Raw genomic sequence first — 20,480 nt, forward strand, 5'->3', positions numbered from 1 at the left:
AGAGGGGTAATCTTGAGACAATGATCATTGTATTGTAAGGTTCAAATTGATGTTAGGGACCAATAGTCAAATCAGATTAAGAATTGGCAGAGAACCAACTTCAATGGGCAAAAATGGAGCTGAGCAGGAATTAAATTTTGGTAGGTAAAACAAACTGAGCAATGGGTTACCTTCAAAGAGATACTTGGATCCTCAAGACAAGACAAACAAACCCAGAAATCTAGAGAACTTTCACAAAGGAGATTAAAATAAAGACAAGGCAGAAAAAGTGTGCTTGTGACAGTTGCCAGGTAGAAAATACAATTGACAGCCTAGAAGATTGCAGAAAGTTCAAAAGGGGAGATGATAAAATACATTAGAGAAGCAAAGAGGCTTTATGAGAAAAGATTAGCAGCCAAGATAAAGGGGAATCTCAAAGTCTTCTAGAGGGAAATGCATAGAAGAATGAGAAAAGGAGAAGTAGCTCTGATTAGGGACAAAAGAAAATTTACACATGGAGGCAAATGGCATGGATGAGGTACTAAATTAACACTTTGTAACTGTCTTTACTAAGGTGGTAGGTACTACCCAGGCAATGTGACAAGGTTGGACGTATTGTCACTAGAGGGTTCAAACTTGATAAAGAACAATTATTGGTAGACTGTTGGAACTTAAACATGACAAGGCAGTGGTGCTGGATAAGGTGTATTCAAGGATATTTAAGGAACTAAGAGTGGAAATAGCAGGGTCACTGAGACTTTTCCAAACTCACAGGAGTTGCCAGGAGGCTAGAGAATTGCAACCATTTTCATTTTCATAAAAGTTTGTAAAGATAAACCCAGCATTTACACACCAGTCAATTTTAACTTCTGTGATGGGAAGATTACAGCAACAATTATTTAGGATAGAAATAGTCACCACATGGAAAAAGGTGGAATGATGAGAAAGAGTTAGCATGGAAAGGATCAAAGAGGGCAAAGCTGTTGGTGAGGTGTAAATGGATTTCCTGAAGGCATTCGATACAGCTGCACAACAACTTGTGAGAGAAGTTAAACGTCATTGAATAAAAGGTACAGTGGCAATGTAGATGCAAAATTGAGTGAGTGATAGGAAGCAGGGAATATTGGTCAATGGATATTTTTCAGGCTAGAGGAAGATTTATAGTGAATTTCTCAAGGCTCAATCCTGAACTCTCGCTTTTCCAGTTACATATTAATGATCTAGATCTTGGTATGCAGGTGACAATTTTAAACTTTATAGATGATACAAAACTGAAAAGCATTGTAAAAACTGAAAGAACTGCAGATGCTGGAAGTCAGGAACAAAAACAAAATTGCTGGAAAAGCTCGGCAGGTCATCTGTGAAGGAAAAAACAGAGTTAACATTTCGGGACTGGTCTGTTCTGAGGAAGTGTCACAAGACCCGAAACGTTAACTCTGTTTATTCCTTTACAGATGCTGCCAGGCCTGCTTAGCTTTTCTAACAAATTTGTTTTTGTTCCTGAAAAGCACTGTAAACTGTATGAGGACAGTGTAGAACTTTAAGAAGACATGGACAAGATGGTGGAGTGGTAACTGTGTGGCAAATGATGTTCAATATAGAGAAATGAGAAGAGATACATTTTGGTAGAAAGAATATGGACAGTAAACTAACATAGGTGTACTCTTATAAAAGAGGAGAGGGACTTGAATATGTATGTGCACAGATCATTGAAGGTGGCAGGAAAGAAGGTAAGAGTAGTTAATAAAGCATGCAGTGTACTGGGCTTTATTAGGAGGGACATAAAATACAGGTACAAGAAGGATGTGATGCTGAACTTGTTTCAAACACTTGTTAGGTCTCAGCTAGACTATTGTGTATAGTTCTAGGTGCTATACTTTAAAAAGGCTGTGGACGCATTGAAAAGAGTGCAGAAATGATTTGCAAGAATAACTCTAGGAAATAGAAACTTCAGTTGTTAGAATAGATTGGAAAGGTTGGGATTGTTCTTGGGGAGAAGGAGGCTAGAAATGATCTGATGGAAGTTTCTAAAACCATGAATGGACTAAACAGAGTTGAAGGGAGAATCTGTTCCCACTCATAAAAAGAACAAGAACAAGAGAGCACAGTTTTAAAATGACTCAGAAAAAGAAGCAAGTGTGAAGTGAGAGAAAACATTTTCACACAGTGATTGTTGAGATATAGAATGCATTGCCTGGAAGTATGATGGAGGCAGGTTCAATTGACGTATTCAAGAGGACATTATTTGGTTGTTTATACAGAGGCAATATGCAGTAGTAAGTAGAGAAGGTAAGACAATGGCGCAGTCATTTGGAATTCCATTGCAGACAGAACAGAATGCTGTCCTTCTGGGCCACCACTTCTGTAATTCTGTGAGTTAACTACCAAGCTTCTGTTTATATCTAAACCGGGCATGTAACCAGTACTCTTAGAAAGTGTCCAGTTGAAGAACAGTTAGACTTAATTAAAGAAACAACTCAAAACTTTCCCACACTGACTGGTTCTTCTAAGCCATTTGTGTTATACAGGTAGGAAACTTTTTTTGACATGGGTCTGAACGCTTGGTTTTGGTAGTTGAGAAAGTACAATTTTTTGTACAAAGCTAATTTTGATTATGTGTTTATATTTGACATTTAGTAAATATCTACAGTTTAAATTCTGTTGTTCCCGATGGGATTTTAACAAGGCATCCTGTGGAACTGCAGGTGGGCTTCATTGAAGAAGGTGTTCAGACCAATTTCTCATCATATGGGTCAAGTAGGCTTTTTGTGTTTGAAGCCTATAAACTAGCAAACTTAGTTTGATCTTGGATTGAAAACTTACTGTTGGTGCGTACGAAAGTCTAATTCAAGACTAAGGCAAGTTTAATTCAGTATGTAGTTTGCAGTTTGCATTTACTTAAAATTTATAGTTTAAAATTCTGTAGCTCCCATCCTTAAGCAGGGTTTTTAACAAGGCCTACAGTGAAAGAAGTCAGAAGTCACATGACACCAGATTATACTCCGACAGGTTTATTTGAAATCACAAGCTTTTTGAGTGCTGCCCCTTTGTCAGATGAAGGCACTTCACCTAACAAAGGAGCGGTGATCCAAAAGTTTGTGATTTCAATAAACCTGTTGGATGATAACTTGGTGTCATGTGACTGCTGACTTTGCCCAACCTCGGCAACTCCTCATCCAGTGGAAGAGAAGTTGGGCTCAATTAAAGCAAAAGCTCAAACTGCTTCTTCATTAAATGGGATCAGTATCCGTTTTGAGTTAGAGTATAAAAAACTAGCCAACAGAGAACATAGAACTGTATGGTACAGGATTAGGCCCTTCAACTCACCATGTCTGCGCTGGCCATGATTCCATTCTAAACTAATCCCATCTGCCTGCATATGGTCAGTGCCCTTCTATTCCCTGCCTATTCAGATGTTTGTCTAAATGCATCTGAAACTTTGCTACTGTATTTCAGTCTACCACCTCCCCTGGCAGCATGTTCCAGGCACCTACCACTTTCTGTATAAAAAATATGCCATGCAAACTTTCCCGCTGTCCCCTTAAACCTGCGCCCCCTAGCATTTGGAAAAGAGACTATGACTATCCACCTATCCCTCGCATAATTTTATGTACTTCTATCAGGGTTGCCTCTCAGCCTCCAACATTCTAGTGAAAACAATCCAAGTTTATCCTAAACAAGAACAGAAATTGTTAGAAAATCTCAGCAGAATCCTTAGGGAGAAATCAGAGTTAATGTTTTGGGTCCAGTGACCCTTCTAAAGAACAGTTTGTCCAATCTCTCCTTATAGCTAATACACTCCAAAACAGACAACATTCTGGAGCCTGAGGTAACACGGTATAGAGCTGGATGAACACAGCAGGCCAAGCAGCATCAGGGGAGCAGGAAAGCTGACACTTTGGGTCGAGATCGTTCTTCAGAAAATCTGGAATCTGTTTTACACCGTCTCCGAAGTATGCACATCTCCCTATAGTGTGGCAACCAGAACTGCACACAATATTACAAATATGGCCTAAATTAACTCTTATGTTGCTGCAATATGACTTGCCAATTTTTATTTTCATTTCAACCAATGAAGGCTGACATTTTGGAAGGTTGAATTTGAATGCAGAATACAGGGTTAATGGCAGGATTCTCGGCAGTGTGGAGGAACAGAGGGATCTTGGGGTCCACATCCATAGATCTCTCAAAGTTGTTACTCAAGCTTATAGGGTTGTAAAGAAGACGTATGGTGTGTTGGCTTTCATTGGCAGGGGAATTGAGTTTAAGAGTCGTGAGGTTATGCTGCAGCTCTATAAAACTCTGGTTAGACCAGACTTGGAATGTTGTGTTCAGTTCTGGTCACCACATTACAGGAAAGATGTGGAAGCTTCCGAGAGGGTGTAGAGAAGATTTACCAGGATGCTGCCTGGACTGGAAGGCAGGTCTTACGAGGAAAGGTTGAGGGAGCTAGAGCTTTTCTCATTGGAGCGAAAAAGGATGAGAGCTAACTTGATAGAGGTTTACAAGATGATGAGAGGCACAGATAGAGTGGATAGTCAGAGCCCAGGGCAGAAATGACTATTACGAGGGAGCATAATTTTAAGGTGTTTGGAGGAAGGTGTAAGGGAGATGTCAGAGGTAGTTTCTTCACACAGAGAGTGGTAGGCGTGTGGAATGCACTGCCGGCAATGGTAGTGGAGTCAGATACTTTAGAGACTTTTAAGCAACTCTTGGATAGGCACATGGAGGATGGTAAAATTTAGGGTAGATTGATCTTAGTAGGATAAAAGGTCAGCACAACATCGTGGGCCGAAGACCCTGTACTGCGCTGTACTGCTCTATGTTCTATGTTCTATGCTGTTTATCTTTTTGACCCACCTTATCAATTCCATTGCCATTTCAGGGAGCAATGGACTTGTATCCCAGCATCCCTCTATCTATCAATGCTCCTGAGGGTCCTGCTGTTTACTCAGAGATAACAGGATCTGCAGATGCTGGAGAATCCGAGATAACAGGGAGTAGAGCTGGATGAACACAGCAGGCCAAGCAGCATCTTAGGAGCAGTAAAGCTGACATTTCGGGCCTGGAACCTTCATCAGAAATGCCATTGTCTAGGCCCAAAACGTCATCTTTCCTGCTCCTAAGATGCTGCTTGGCCTGCTGTGTTCATCCAGCTGTATACCTTGCTATCTCTGCCATTTACTGCATACTTTTCTCCTGCATTTGACCTTCCAAAATGCATTACTTCACAATTGTCTGGATTAAACTCGATCTACCATTTTCATCTAAATCACTTGATTTTCATGTCATTTGCAAACTTACTAATCAGTCCACTGACATTTTCATCCAAATCATGTATATTTATTACAAACACCAAAAGTTCCAACACTGATCCTTGTGTAACACCACTGCTCACAGACTTCCAGTCAGAAAAGCATCCTTCCATGATTACCCTCTGTCATTTAGAACCAAGCCAATTTTGTATCAACTCACCAAGGAGCCCATGTGACTTAATCTTTTGGACCAGCTTGCCATGAGGGACTTTGTCAAATGCTTTAGAAAAGTCCATGTAAATAACATTCTCTGCCTTATCCTCAAATTTGTGAGACCAGATATCCTTGCACAAAGCGATGACGACTAGTCCTTATAAATCCATCCTCTCCCTAAGAATCTTCTCTAATAATTTCTCTACCAATGATGTAAGGCTCATCAGCCTGTAATTTCCTGGATTATTCCTATTGCCCTTCTGAAACAAAGAAAAAGCATTTGCTTTCTGTAGTCTTTTGGGACCTCACCTGACTTAGTATGACTTAGTACTTGAGTTCAATTTACAATGGAATGCCAGAATTATAGCAACATAGGAACAGGACCAGACCATTCAGTCTGTCGAGCCTGCCCCACCATTCGATATGATCGTGGTTGATGGAACATCTTAATGCCTTTTTCTCACCCTATTCCATAACCCTTTGTGTCTTGGCAATCAGAAATCTATTTATCTCTGTCTTAAACATAGTCAGAGACTATAGTAGAGAATTCCAAAGGTTCACAACCTTTGAGTAAGGGAAAGAAGGGCAAAGGGTGCTCCGTTGTTTTTGCCTTTCCTAACGTTCCAACCTCCAGGAATGATTCTTGCTGTAGGAGAAGAAGATAGTTATTTGGTGGGTGTATGGTAGGTGCTAAGATTTATCCCATTCCTAAGATTCAACACAGGATGGCAACTGGTTACAAGATTAAGAAAATATGTAAAAACATAATTAAGTAGTTATTAGAACACATTGAGGATGGGACAGGTAATGTGACACATTTGCAGCAAATGGGAAATCCTGAACGCTTGTTTGGTCCAGAGTAAATGCATCCATAGCAATTGTTTGAAGTTTGAGCAGCTTTGGCTCAGCGTTTACAATCTAAGAGTTGAACTACAAACACTGTGTCACATGATCAAGGGGGAAGGTTATCTAGACTGTTTGTAACAGGAGTCAATCACATCTCTTAGGATTGGATCTTCTCTGATTTGGGACATGAGAATGTGACTGCAAGTAAAGCAGGTTAGGGAACATGAATGGCATAAGCCTCAGCCTTTCCAATTGTCCAAAACTTTTAAAGTTCTTTCACCATGTCTAGTGAGACAGACAGCTCAGGGCTGGAGAAGAATTACATTGAGAAAAATATTATCTAATCATCATGGTACATGTTGGTATAAATGACGTTAATAGGCAAAAGAAGAAGGCTATGCGTAGTCTATGAATTAGGTGCCAAATAAAGAAGCAGAATTTCAAAAGTCATATTCAGAGACCTGAATCTTGAAGGATACAAAATATTTAGGCAGGAAAGGAAGGTAACAAAATATGGTGATGGGGATGGGGTGTGGTGGTGATGATGTCTATGTTCATTAACAATAGTATAAACACAACAAAAAGGGAAGGCCTAAGTTTAGGACACCAAAATGTGAAAAACAGTTTGCGTAGAGATGGGAAATTATATCAGCTAGAAGACTCTTGTGAGAGAGATAATGGGAACTGCAGATGCTGGAGAATCCAAGATAACAAAGTGTGGAACTGGATGAATACAGCAGGCCAAGCAGCATCTCAGGAGCACAAAAGCTGACGTTTCAGCCTAGACCCTTCATCAGAAAAGGGTCTGATGAAGGGTCTAGGCCTGAAACATCAGCTTTTTTGCTCCTAAGACTCTTGTGAGAGTTGTATTAGGCCCCTTACAAGAGCCATATTATGGGGTGAGTTTATATTGGGTGGGAAGACAGGGAACTGGGCACCCACCCAATTTTACATAACCTCACACTGAAACAACTAGGAAGCCATGTAATACCCCCACTTGTCACCTGACAAGAATCCTCTTCACAGGCAGTGTAAATTGTTGGCCTCTTTGACATTTGGTGTTCTTAAAATTTGTTCTGATGAATGCAAGATGAAAAGTTTTGACAACATATCATCTTTCAGCAATTCCCTAGAATTGTGTTCCAAGTAACTAAGCATGCAATTTGTTAGAATTACTCTGTTTTATTGTCAAACATCAAATTATATTGAAGTTAGAGAATTGTTGTTCAAATATTAGTTCAGAACCTCACAGTTCTCTGCTGCACACAGTGAGTAACACTAGATATAATACGAACTGCAGATGCTGGAGAATCCGAGATAACAAGGTGTAGAGCTTGATGAACACAGCAGGCCAAGCAGCATCATAGGAGCAGGAAGGCTGATGTTTTGATCCTAGATCCTTCATCAGAAAGCATCTCAGCCGGAAACGTCAGCTATCTTGCTCCTATGATGCTGTTTGGCCTGCTGTGTTCATCCATGTCCACAGCTTGTTATCCAGGTAAATAACCTGTCTCCTTTCGATATTGTTGTTTTCTTAATGTTCACAGGACCAACTCAGAGAAAGTTTAATACCATGCATTGTAATCGAAGGAACACGCAAACCTCACATTGTCTACTATAAGCTGAATCAGAAAGTGGAACCACTTGTGATAAATCGTGATAGCCTGTTTGAAAAATGTTTCCCAGTGAACATAAGACTGGCTCGCAAGATACTGGGGAATTCCTATAAACTGTTGAGTAGTTTTGGCCTCTGGGATGTTGTTGAGGTAAGTGCAATAGTACTATTGGAAGGAGTAGCATTATCACAGGGCTGTTAATCCAGGTAATATTCTGGGGACCTGGGTTAAAATGCTATCGTGGCAGATGGTGGTATTTGAATTCAATAAAAATCTTGAATTAAGAGTCTGATGATGACCATGATTCCAATGTCGATTGTCAGGAAAACGCATCTCGTCCCCTTTAGGGAAGGAAACTGCCATCCTTACCTGATCTGGCCTACATGTAACTGCAGATGCACAGTATTGTGGTTGACTCTTAACTGCCATCTTGGCAATTAGGGATGGGCAATAAATGCTGGCTTAGGCAATGATGCCCACATCTTGTGAATGAATAAAAACAATTATGTTTACATGAGCTAAATATCACGACTAAGGAACAATGAATTAAGTACAAAAAAAATTACTGTTTCATTAACTATAAATATTAGATTGTATTTGTTTTCTAATTGAATCAAAAATTATCTTACTCACTCCAATCAAGATAGGAGTGTGCTTTTTAAGGTGATACGACAGGTGTGTCTCCTTTTTGTGTGTTTTGTCCATTGCCACAAAATTCTTGGAAACAGCCTGAGCATTTACTCAATTTTCCATAAAATCGGATTAAATGCAGAAAACACACCCTGTAAGTAGCTCTGGTAGTAACTAGTGAGGGTGGAAGTCAGCCTGGGATGTCAGGGTGAGGCAGGGGAATCCTTTCCTCCTGCTACTGAGCTGTATGCTTTGACCAACCATTCACTTGTCCATGTGCTAAGACCCCCACCAATATGATGTCCATCACAGATGTTGGGATGAATCATATATTTTTTGGTTAAATGGGAATTGTCATGTGTTTAGAGGATTTTTTTGCCGCAAAGTCTAATGAGATTTCTCACTACATCTCAATGAACTCATCTTATTAACTACCTGCTTCTTCCCACTGACATCCCTTGTGTTCAATTCTAGCCCCATCTTATATGGACATTCCAGAAACAACTCACCACTGACTGAGAAGATAGCAAGAATGCCCTTTAGGGAAGAAAACTGCCATCCTTACCTGGTCTGGCCTACATGCGACTCCAAACCCTCAGCAATGTGGTTGACTCTGAACTGCCCTCTGGGCAATTAGGAATAGACATTAAATGCTGCCTAGCCAGTGACGTCCTCGTCTCGTTAATGAATAATAAAAAATAAACTGCAGATGCTGGAGCCAGAGACAGCACAGTGTGGAGCTGAAGGAACACAGCAGACCAGACAGCATTAAAGGAGCAGGAAAGTTGACGTTTTGGGTTGGTGCCCTTTTTCAGAAATGAGGAGGAGGAAGGGAGCTAGGGAGCTGGGAAGTAAATAGTGAGAGGAAGTGTGGGGCTGGGGAAAGGTATGTGGGATGGTGATCCTGCCATTCCAGGAATCAGTCTGGTGAACTTTTGCTGTAGTCACTCTATGGCTGGTATATTCCTTCCTAGGTTAGGAGACCAAAACTGCACACGATACCCTAGGAGAGGCCTCAGCAAGGCCCTGTACAGCTGCTGTAGGACTTCCTTGTTGCTACACTCAAATCCTGTCACAACCACTCCCAATGCACCATTTGCTTTTCTAATTGCATGCTGAACCTGAACCTGCATGCTTGCTTTCAGTGACATGAACAAGGACAATTTTCCTTTCTCGGTTCCCTTTCCACATCAACATTTCCCACTCTATCAAAATTTAAATAATCACAGAAACTGCTGAGAAACTCAGCAGTTCTGGTAGCAACTATGGGAAGAAAGCAGAGTTAATGATTCAAATCCAATGACTCTTCATCAGAACTACAGTTCTGATTTTCTTTTTCTTTATTTTTTATGCTGAGCTTCTCCAGAAAATTTCTGTTTTTGTTTCAGATCACCAGCATCCATAGTTCTTTTTCTTTACCATTTAAATAATACTCTGCTACACTGAATTTTCAACTGAACTGAACGACTTCACACTTAGCCGCATTATATTACATCTGCTGTGCATTTTCCTATTCTCAATTTGTCTAAATCGCCCTGAAGTCTCTTTTCATTCTCTTCGCCATTCACAATCCAAGCTAGCTTCATGTCATCAGCAAACTTGAAAATATTACATTTGGCTCCCTTATCCAAATCATTGATATTTTACGAATAGCTGTGGTCCCACTTGTTTTCCTTCAGCTCTGAAAATGATCCATTTATACCTACTGTCACTTTCCTGTTTGCTAACTAATTCTCAAATAGATCACTACAGTACCATTTCCCCATGTGCTTTGATTTTACATAATAACTCTTATGTGGGATTATATTAGAGGCTCTGACCATTGAAAAGCATCATATACACTGCTTCATCCTCATCCATTTTACTAGTTACATCCTCAAAAATCTCTCATAGACTAGTCAACCATGATTTCCATTTCTTAAATCCGTGTTGACTTTGCATAATCCTGCTGGTATTTTCCAAGCATTCTGTTTTCACATCATTCGTTATAGGCTCCAGCATTTTTCTAACTATTGATGTTAACCTGTAATTCTTAGTTTTATCCTCTTCCTTCACCCTACACTCATTTTTCAAATAGTGGGTTAACATTTGTCATCCTCCAATTCATGGGACTGTTCCGAAATCTACAAATTTTTGGAAGATGACAACCAACGCATCTATTTTCATGGCTACTACATTTATTATCTGGATTCATCAGCCTTCAGTCCCACTAATTTCTCCACCACTGATTTTTTTTTTAATAATACTAATCTTTTTCACATTCTCCTTCCCAAACAATGCTTGCTATCCTAATATTTCTGGGAAGTTTTTTGTGTCTTCTTCTGTGAAGACATAACGAAAGTAGTTGTTTAATTGCTCTGCTAGTTCCTTGTTCCGCATTATCCCTCTCTCATTTCACACTGTAAGAGGACTACCTTTATCTGTGTTAATTGCTCTTTCTTTTCACATATTTGTAGAAGCTATCACAGCCTGCTTTGATGTTCCTTGCCAGTTTATTCTCATGCTCTACTTTTCTGTCTGAATTAACCTTTTGTTCTTCATTTGACGTCATCAGTATTCAGTGGTAGCAGCCATGAGGCTAATAGAGAGTCTGCAAACACAGGAATAAATGCCTCTGGAAGGTCCTTTTGTTGGTCTTTTTCTTTCCAACTTTCTTTTCTGTTGTCCTCTGAATGTTGTGATTTTCACTTTTGTACCATTACAGATGATCAGGAGGAGGCCATTTTACCGCTTCAACCAGTTCTGCCATTCACTCAGATAGCAGCTGATCTGCATTTCCATATCCCTTGCTTTGTTTCAAAGTGTCAAGTGCTTTTTACCTTGTCCCTTAAGCTGTTTGATATAGTCTTTGGACTATAAGATTGGCCTTGTCAGCAATCTCACAAATAGGGCCAAATCATTTATGCAAGGTTAGTGCTGAAATAGGGTAAAAGGCATTCATCAACATCATTCTGTAGCTTCATGGATGTCCTGATCAAATTATTTCTTGCTGTATATCACACAAATTCATGAACAGGTCTAACACGGTCACTTCAGGTCCTGAAAGTGTCCTAATGTACCTATGATTACCCTGAAAGGGTAAAAGTATCTCAAAAATTTGTGCCGGTGAAGCTAGCTACTTAATTCTGCCACTATGCAGTAACAACACAAGTGGTTTTCACCACGAATAGGATACGGCAGTAAAGTCACAATGACATTCTACCAATCACACACACGAGTATTCTATTTGAATTTCAGTGCTGACGTGATTGCCAGGTTTGTAGACTGTACTTCCCAAAGACCAGTGGATTGAATCAGACAACATATCCCTTCGAGTTTTTGCAACGAGCGATATACAGACTACACCTAACCAGCCTATGCTCATAAAACTCAGAACACAGTGTACAACATTAGGTATGATTACGCAATTGGACACATTTGCTGATAATCCTGAATGTAGGAACAATTACACTGACAACCAATTTAGGAACGTCAGGTAGGTATGCTTGGATGCATCATACCTTACTACATAGGGCCCTGTTCTTTGCGGACATAAAAAGCATTGTATGCTCGCTGTTTGTTTCAACACAATAATATAGACACTGACTACTTAATTTCTCAGAGAAATGCCTTAATCAATCATCGTCAATTTTGGAGGTTTAAAATTTAAATAAAACCTGGCAGTTGTTGACTGTCAACATTATTGACATAATACAATCATCATTAACTGACATCTTTACCAATAAAAATTCTTCTCTCACACTATGTAAATGCTAGTCTCCCCCTTACATTAGAATTTTTGCAAATTGCCCTTTTCTCATTGAGTTTCACTTGGTTTTCTTTGTTACTCCCTTATCTAGTTATCATAGAATCCCTACAGTGTGGAAATAGGCCCTTTGGCCCAAGGATCAATGGTCGGCACAACATTGTGGGCTGAAGGGCCTGTTCTGTGCTGTACTGTTCTATGTTCTATGTTCTATGTAAGTCCACACAGACGCTCAGAGCATCCCACCCCAACACACCCCCCTATAACCCACCTAATCTACGTATCCCTGAACACTACGGACAATTTAGCATGACAAATCCACCTAGTCTACACATTTTTTTTGGACTGTGGGAAGAAACCAGAGCACCCAGAGGAAACCCACACAGACTCGGGGAGAAAGTGCAAACTCCACACAGACAGTCGCCCAATGGTGGAATTGAACCCAGGTCCCTGGTGCTGTGAGGCAGCAGTGCTAACCACTGAGCCACCGTGCTGCCCTATTTGTTTGTTTTTCTGAAACAGAAACATTTGACAAATCTGTCCTGTTGAGTCTTAAGAAAAAAGTCTTCAACAAAGCATGTCCTTTTACAGCAATACTCAAATTCTGTACTGCCAAATGACTAGCTGTAAGTTTAGCATGATCTTTTCCATAGAAATCTTCTCCAAATCAGTATAGAACAGAATAACACTTGTTAAAGCACAGACTGAGGCTGTTCTGCTTATGATGTTTGTAAATAGCAATTCAGTTTGTCAAATTCCACTAATCTATCCCCATTGATTTTGAAGTCAACGTGTTCAGATATACCATAGAGCCATACAGTCATATAGCTTGGAAACAGACCCTACAGCCCAACCAGTCCATGCCAAACATAATCTCAAACTAAATTAGTCCCACCAGCCTGCTCCCATCCCATATCCCTCCAAGCTTTTCCTATTCATGTACTTATCCAAATGTCTTTTAAACATTGTAAGTGAGCCAACATCCACCACTTCCTCAGGAAGTTCATTCCACACATGAACCACCCTCTGTGTAAAAAATTGCCGCTCATGTCTTTGTCCTCTCACTTTAAAAATGTTCCCCCTAGTCTTGAAATCCCCCATCCTAGGGAAAAGATGCCTACCATTAACCTTATCCATATCCCTCATGATTTTATAAACATCTATAAGGTCAATTCTCAACCTCCTACACTCCAGTGAAAAGAGTTCTAGTCTATTCAGCCTTTCTTTATAACTCAAATCTTCCATACCTGACAACATCCTGGTAAATCTCTTCTGAACCTTCTTCAGCTTAATAATATTCTTCCTGTAACTGGGCAACATTTATGGAATAGATAGGATTTGAATCTGGATTCTCGTGATTCAATGGTAGGGACACTGACACTGTTCCAAAAGAAATCTATTCCATAGCCCTGTGGCTTTATTCTCCTCAAATGCTTATCTAATTTCCTTAAGAAGTTATACAAAGCCTCTACCTCCACCACCTTCATTGGTATGAGGGTATGGGCTATTATTACTCATTGATAAAATGTAATTTCCTACATTCCCACTGTATCTCTTCGCAAGACAATTATTTTTGGGTTTTCTGGTCTTTGTAACATTAGCAAAGAATGGGATTTCATTTTCTTTGCCATTTGTCTAAACCTGTGAGACTTTGGAAATACAAGTAAAATTTCAAGATTATACATAAATGACATAACGAAAAATGTCCCTAGTACTGGCCCCCACTGTCTGCCCTCCTCCAGTCTGAAAGATATTTATTTACCATGATTCACTCAGTAGAGTTTAGTTGCAATGATGGAGGTCCTGGCCCTTGTTTGGAAAACCTGTTGCTTTTCTGATGAAGGGTCTAGGCCCGAAACTTCAGCTTTCCTGCTCGTAGGATGCTTCTTGGCTTGCTGTGTTCATCCAGCTCCACACCTTGTTTTCTTGGATTCTCCAGCATCTGCAGTTCCTATTGTATCTGGACAAGGTTATCTTGTTGCTATTCTACCATGCAAAATCTCTTTAAAAAAACTGTACCATCCAATTCTTCATTTCTAAAAAGGAGTTAAGAATTACCCTTCTGCAGAACCAACTGATCAATTGATTAAACTTCTCTGTGAAATACAATGAAATATTGTTTAACTGGACTTATTGTTTAAACTGATCATTGCTTTATATTCAGTAATAATTCAGCAATACAGGAGTGACTTCATCTAGATTGAATTTATTTCACCAGTTAACATATGAAAATTTGATAAAATAGCTAAAATGGAACAAACCAGATGATTTGAATATAACAGAAACTTCAAGGGGCTGAAATAGATTTGTAGCATATAATCCATTAACACCAAAAATGCTGTATTATAGATCCCAAAAACATCCCTTGTATAAAACTCACACCAATGAAAAATTGCCTTTCTAATACCTCTACAGGCTTAATTTAACTTCAATTGCCACTTCCCAGTCTGGGAAATCTGATAGTCTCTTTCTGGACGTTTCATACATCTGATTTTAAACATTCTCAGCACTTCAGGGTTTTATCCAAAATCTCCAGGTCTGGAACCATCGCTAAACTCCTTACTCTAAGGTAATCTGTTTCATCCTTTTCTCAGGAGCAACTACCTTACACATCCATCTTTATCAAAGAATCCTGCAGAATTGCCCCAAACTGAAATTAAAGCTAAGCCTTTTATTTTCCAGCAATAGATGTTTCCCCTAAATGTAAAAGAATGTCCTGAAACTTCCAACAGGAAACCTAAGATACTATTCTGTGTAATTACTCACTCATAATCTTTCCTAATTTAAACAAAAACCCATCAGCCCTGGGAGAGGTTACCTATCTCACACAATTTAAAAAGGAATTACTACAGCTACAAAATACTTACAAATTAATCATTAAACCTTCAGTCATTGACTCAAACATCCAAACTTAAAATAAACTACATTGAAATGTATATAAATCACACACCTGACATCACAATGCACCTCATTCATCTGGAGGAAATAGCATCTAGGATGGTAGACTCTGAGCCTCCTGTACCTCCTCCACATCCTGAGGAGATCTTCAATGAAGGCTATTTGGCCACATCATAGGCACCGGTGCTGTTTATGGACTTCCTGGCACATATCTGTTCTTCCTCAGTTTTTCACTGCAACCACAGTGATGATGACCCCCGCTGTGCTAGTCACAGTTCTAATACATCTGTTTGCAGAATTCAGAAACAGAATAAGCCAGTAGTGTGAGCAGTCAGCACTTGCACCACACACTGAGAAGGCTGAAGCATTTGCAGCAATCTTCAGCCAGAATTGCTGAGTGGATGATCCACTGTGGTCTTCTGCAGAGATCCCTGCATCACAGGTGCCAATTCAGGTCAATCTGCATGACATCAAGAAATGCCTAAAGACATTGGATTCAGCAGGCCCATTCTGGTCATAGTACTGAAGACTTGTCCAGAGCTTGTTGCACTTCTAACCAACCTGTTCCAGTACAGTTATAACATAAGCATCCACCCAGCATTCCTACTGGCATGTGGATAAGTGTCCAAGTTTATTCTGTACATAATAAGCAGGTCAAATCCAACCTGACCAATTACTGCTCTCAGAGATAATGGGAACTGCAGATGCTGGAGAATCCGAGATAACAAAGTGTGGAGCTGGATGAACACAGCAGGCCGAGAAGCATCTTAGGAGCACAAAAGCTGACGTTTCAGGCCTAGACCCTTCATCATTTTCTAGTCAAAAAAAGCTGAATTCCAGAGATGAGGTGAGAGTGACTGACGTTAACATCAAGGCAACATTTGACCAAGTGTGGCACCAAGGTGCTCGAGCAAATCTGAAGTCAATCAGGATCAGAGGAACATACAGCACATGGACCTGCAGCAGTTCAAGAAGACAGCTCATACCTGCCTTCTCAAGGAAATAGAGATAGGCACTTAGTTCTGGCCTAGCCAGTGACACCTACACCCTATAGATGAATAAAAGAGAGATAAATGACAGTTCAATTTTGTCGTCTGTACAATGGAATATGGAAAGCTCCAACACGGATGGCCGTTGAACTAGAAGCCACGCTGTGCAAATACAGTAGAAGGTTTTAAGTACAGAAGGATTGCTGAAACCTTGCCCCCTTTCCTCCACCTCACCTAGCACATAACCCAGGAAAGGCAGCACTAAAGAGTATACCATAAATAAGTGGAGTTAAAGGTGAAAGGCATTGAGATCCGTGGCCTTGTGCAGCCTACTGAGACCTTGGATTCTTATGAATTGTCTCCTGCAGCTGAAAGGCCTCCGACAATTGCTTCGGTTCACAGAGATGATTATGATTAGTTTGTAATGACTGGTGACGTTGTCAAGCTTGCTTGTGACCAGGACTTTCAATCCACAGAGTTAGATACTGTATGTGTTTCACATACACTTATCATGGTTTCAGATGTCTTCCATCTGTCCTGTGTCAGGCATTGAAAGATCTCAGATCTCTCACAAGTAGGGACTACGTGCTGAAACAGAAAGAAAACTCTTACTCCATCCAGTGGGGTCTACCCAGGCTGGTCACAGGCAATTTCCATTTCCCTTATGCACTTACAGTTTGGTTGCATTTTACAGAATAAATTGCAAACTCAGCCTGGTAATCTACATCCCCCCCCCTCAAACTTTAAGTCCTTTTTTTCTTCGCACTGCCTATAAACTCCAATGGCACCCCCCCATCAAAGATAGAGTGGTGGTCACAGTTAATGCAGTAACCCATGTTGTCGAATCTACTACCGTCTCTCAGCCTTGTATGTTCAGTTGTTTCTCTTTACAAAATTGCCGCTTCGGTATACCAGCATGCTGTCTCCAATCCTCGTAACAACTTCTCCAACCTCTCTGCTACTGTGTTGACCCCAATAAACCCCTCTGAAGTTTAGTGAGCAAATTCCCCTGGACTGTCTGTGGCTGACTTGGAAGGACCCCTGAGGTCCAGGAAGGTGAGGGATGTGCTGGAGATGGCCCAGGTGAACTAAAGGTTGGGGTGGAAGGTGTTGGTGAAGTGGATGAACTGTTTGAACTCCTCTGGGGAGCAAGAGGTGGCGCCGATACAGTCATCAATGTAACGGAGGAAGAGGTGGGGTTTGGGGCCTGTGTAGGTGCGGAAGAGGGACTGTTCCACGTAACCTACAAAGAGGCAGGCATAGCTGGGGCCCATGCGGGTGCCCATGGCCACACCCTTTGTCTGTAGGAAGTGGGAGGAATCGAAAGAGAAGTTGTTGAGGGTGAGGACGAGTTCAGCTAGGCGGATGAGGGTGTCGGTGGAGGGGGACTGGTCGGGCCTGCGGGACAGGAAGAAGTGGAGGGCCTTGAGGCCATCTGCATGCGGAATACAGGTATATAGGGACTGGACGTCTCCAGCACATGCCTCACCTTCCTGGACCTCTCAGTCTCCATCTCAGGCAACCAGCTTGTAACTGATGTCCATTTCAAGCCCACCGACTCCCACAGCTACCGAGAATACACCTCCTCCCACCCACCCTCCTGCAAAAATTCCATCCCCTATTCCCAATTCCTCCGCCTCCGCCGCATCTGCTCCCACGATGAGGCATTCCACTCCCACACATCCCAGATGTCCAAGTTCTTCAAGGACCGCAACTTTCCCCCCACAGTGGTCGAGAACGCCCTTGACCGCGTCTCCCACATTTCCCGCAACACATCCCTCACACCCCGCCCCCGCCACAACCGCCCAAAGAGGATCCCCCTCGTTCTCACACACCACCCCACCAACCTCCTGATACAACGCATCATCCTCCGACACTTCCTCCATCTACAATCCGACCCCACCACCCAAGACATTTTTCCATCCCCACCCTTGTCTGCTTTCCGGAGAGACAACTCTCTCCGTGACTCCCTTGTTCGCTCCACACTGCCCTCCAACCCCACCACACCCGGCACCTTCCCCTGCAACCGCAGGAAATGCTACACTTGCCCCCACACCTCTCCCTCACCCCTATTCCAGGCCCCAAGATGACTTTCCATATTAAGCAGAGGTTCACCTGCACATCTGCCAATGTGGTATACTGCATCCATTGTACCCGGTGTGGCTTCCTCTACATTGGGGAAACCAAGCGGAGGCTTGGGGACCGCTTTGCAGAACACCTCCGCTCGGATCGCAATAAAGAACTGCACCTCCCAGTCGCAAACCATTTCTACTCCCCCTCCCATTCTTTAGATGATATGTCCATCATAGGCGTCCTGCAGTGCCACAATGATGCCACCCAAAGGTTGCAGGAACAGCAACTCATTTTCCGCTTGGGAACCCTGCAGCCCAATGGTATCAATGTGGACTTCACCAGCTTCAAAATCTCCCCTTCCCCCACCGCACCCCAAAACCAGCCCAGTTCATCCCCTCCCCCCACTGCACCACACAACCAGCCCAGCTCTTCCCCTCCACCCACTGCATCCCAAAACCAGTCCAACCTGTCTCTGCTTCCCTAACCTGTTCTTCCTCTCACCCATCCCTTCCTCCCACCCCAAGCCGCACCTCCATCTCCTACCTACTAACCTCATCCCACCTCCTTGACCTGTCCGTTTTCCCTGGTCTGACCTATCCCCTCCCTACCTCCCCACCTATACTCTCCTCTCCATCTATCTTCTTTTCTCTCCTTCTTTGGCCCACCTCCCCCTCTCTCCCTATTTATTCCAGAACCCTCACCCCATCCCCCTCTCTGATGAAGGGTCTAGGCCCGAAACGTCAGCTTTTGTGCTCCTGAGATGCTGCTGGGCCTGCTGTGTTCATCCAGCCTCACATTTTATTATCTTGGATTCTCCAGCATCTGCAGTTCCCATTAGCCCTGACATACATGCTACTCTGCTACATAAGATAGTGCCTGTCCCTGTACATGAAGTGTGCCTAGATGACGTGTTGAGGTTGGTGGTTGGAGGATGCCAGCTCTACAGACAAGCTGTGTAGGCAGTCAGTCCCTAGGAAGCCTGCCCCGATATTGAGGACTGCCGATCAAGATTGAGGCCCGGAGAAGTAAGTAGTGAGCTGTAACTGCCAAATACTCACCCTGATTTTCATGATGGGAATTATTGCTTTGTAATTTCTGTCTACCAAATTAGAGAATAGGAAATGGCATGTAAAATGAGGTGAGATTTGGCGCTAAAGAGATTTAAATACACAACAATAGGCCTCTCAGAGCTCATTGGCAAAATTCTCATTCAGCCCCTGAGTGGAAAATTCGACCTTTGCTCTTCAGCATCTAGAATCTCAATTAATCCTGCATACTTTGCCAACTTCCCATTGTCCATATCAATCAGGGTTTGGGAAGATTCAGCCTGTAATTTCTAGTTATTTAATTCACTACAAAATAAATGAGAATTACTAAAAGATTCGGTGTATTTTGTGTTGCTTGACTATGTTTACTTATTGAACTACAAAGGTGATCAGTGAAGAAATGTACCAACAAAATTTGCCAGGCATGCAGAATACATGTGACTCTAGAATGCCTGTGACTGACATTTTTCAAATGAAATAACTTTTGATAACTTGCTAATTTAGAGAGAATGAGCTTATTTTAAAATAAACAAACTTTTGTTTTTTTTGTTAGTTAAGCAAAGGAACTTCAATTCAGCCTCTCCGTGATATCCACCATAATGTCTTCCCTGTTATCCACCGCAAGTATGTTTATTACTTTGCTACCAAGGAGAACAGAAACAAATTCATGGCCAATCCTTTCAAATATATTTCCCAGCCTAAACCCAGGCCTGTTGTACCCATCAAGATTGCCATTTTAGGACCACCAAAATCTGGAAAAAGTACAGGTAGGTAAAGATTTCAGAACTAACTGTGATTTTTATTTTAAGTATCTTTAAGCAAATCATCTATCTATTGATCTAACTCTACATCAGTCCAGATTGTGCAGTCAGCTTACACACAGCAACAGCAACTTACATTAATATGGCATTTGTAATGTAATGAAGCATAAGAAAGTACTTCTGAGGAGCATTATGAAACAATGTGTGATACTGAGCCACATAAGAAGAATGCTTATATGTCATTCACACAAATTTGGAGGGCAAGTGGCACTCATAGCAGAGGACCATCAGTGCTGATTTTCAGAGCTGCTATCCACAACGGGAAGTATAATTTACATTTGAACAGAATTCAAACTAAACGTTGGAAAATATGGAAAGTAGTGGCTTGAAGTTAGGAGACAGAGTGCAGTCGCAGCAGGTTGCTTTTCA

At 41.5% G+C, this 20,480-nt stretch overlaps 1 protein-coding gene across 2 annotated transcripts in view; it reads left to right on the forward strand.

The window, feature by feature from the left end:
• ak9 (adenylate kinase 9) overlaps window positions 1-20,480 on the forward strand; it is a 298,446-nt gene that overhangs the window by 212,151 nt on the left and 65,815 nt on the right. For both annotated transcript variants that reach the window (XM_059645225.1, XM_059645227.1), the window contains exons 29-30: window positions 7,841-8,059; window positions 19,844-20,057. In XM_059645225.1, coding sequence (XP_059501208.1) covers window positions 7,841-8,059; window positions 19,844-20,057 — 433 coding nt within the window. The remainder of the gene's footprint in view (window positions 1-7,840; window positions 8,060-19,843; window positions 20,058-20,480) is intronic.

Source organism: Stegostoma tigrinum, chromosome 4 (genome assembly GCF_030684315.1).
Source record: "Stegostoma tigrinum isolate sSteTig4 chromosome 4, sSteTig4.hap1, whole genome shotgun sequence".
Taxonomy (NCBI): domain Eukaryota; kingdom Metazoa; phylum Chordata; class Chondrichthyes; order Orectolobiformes; family Stegostomatidae; genus Stegostoma; species Stegostoma tigrinum.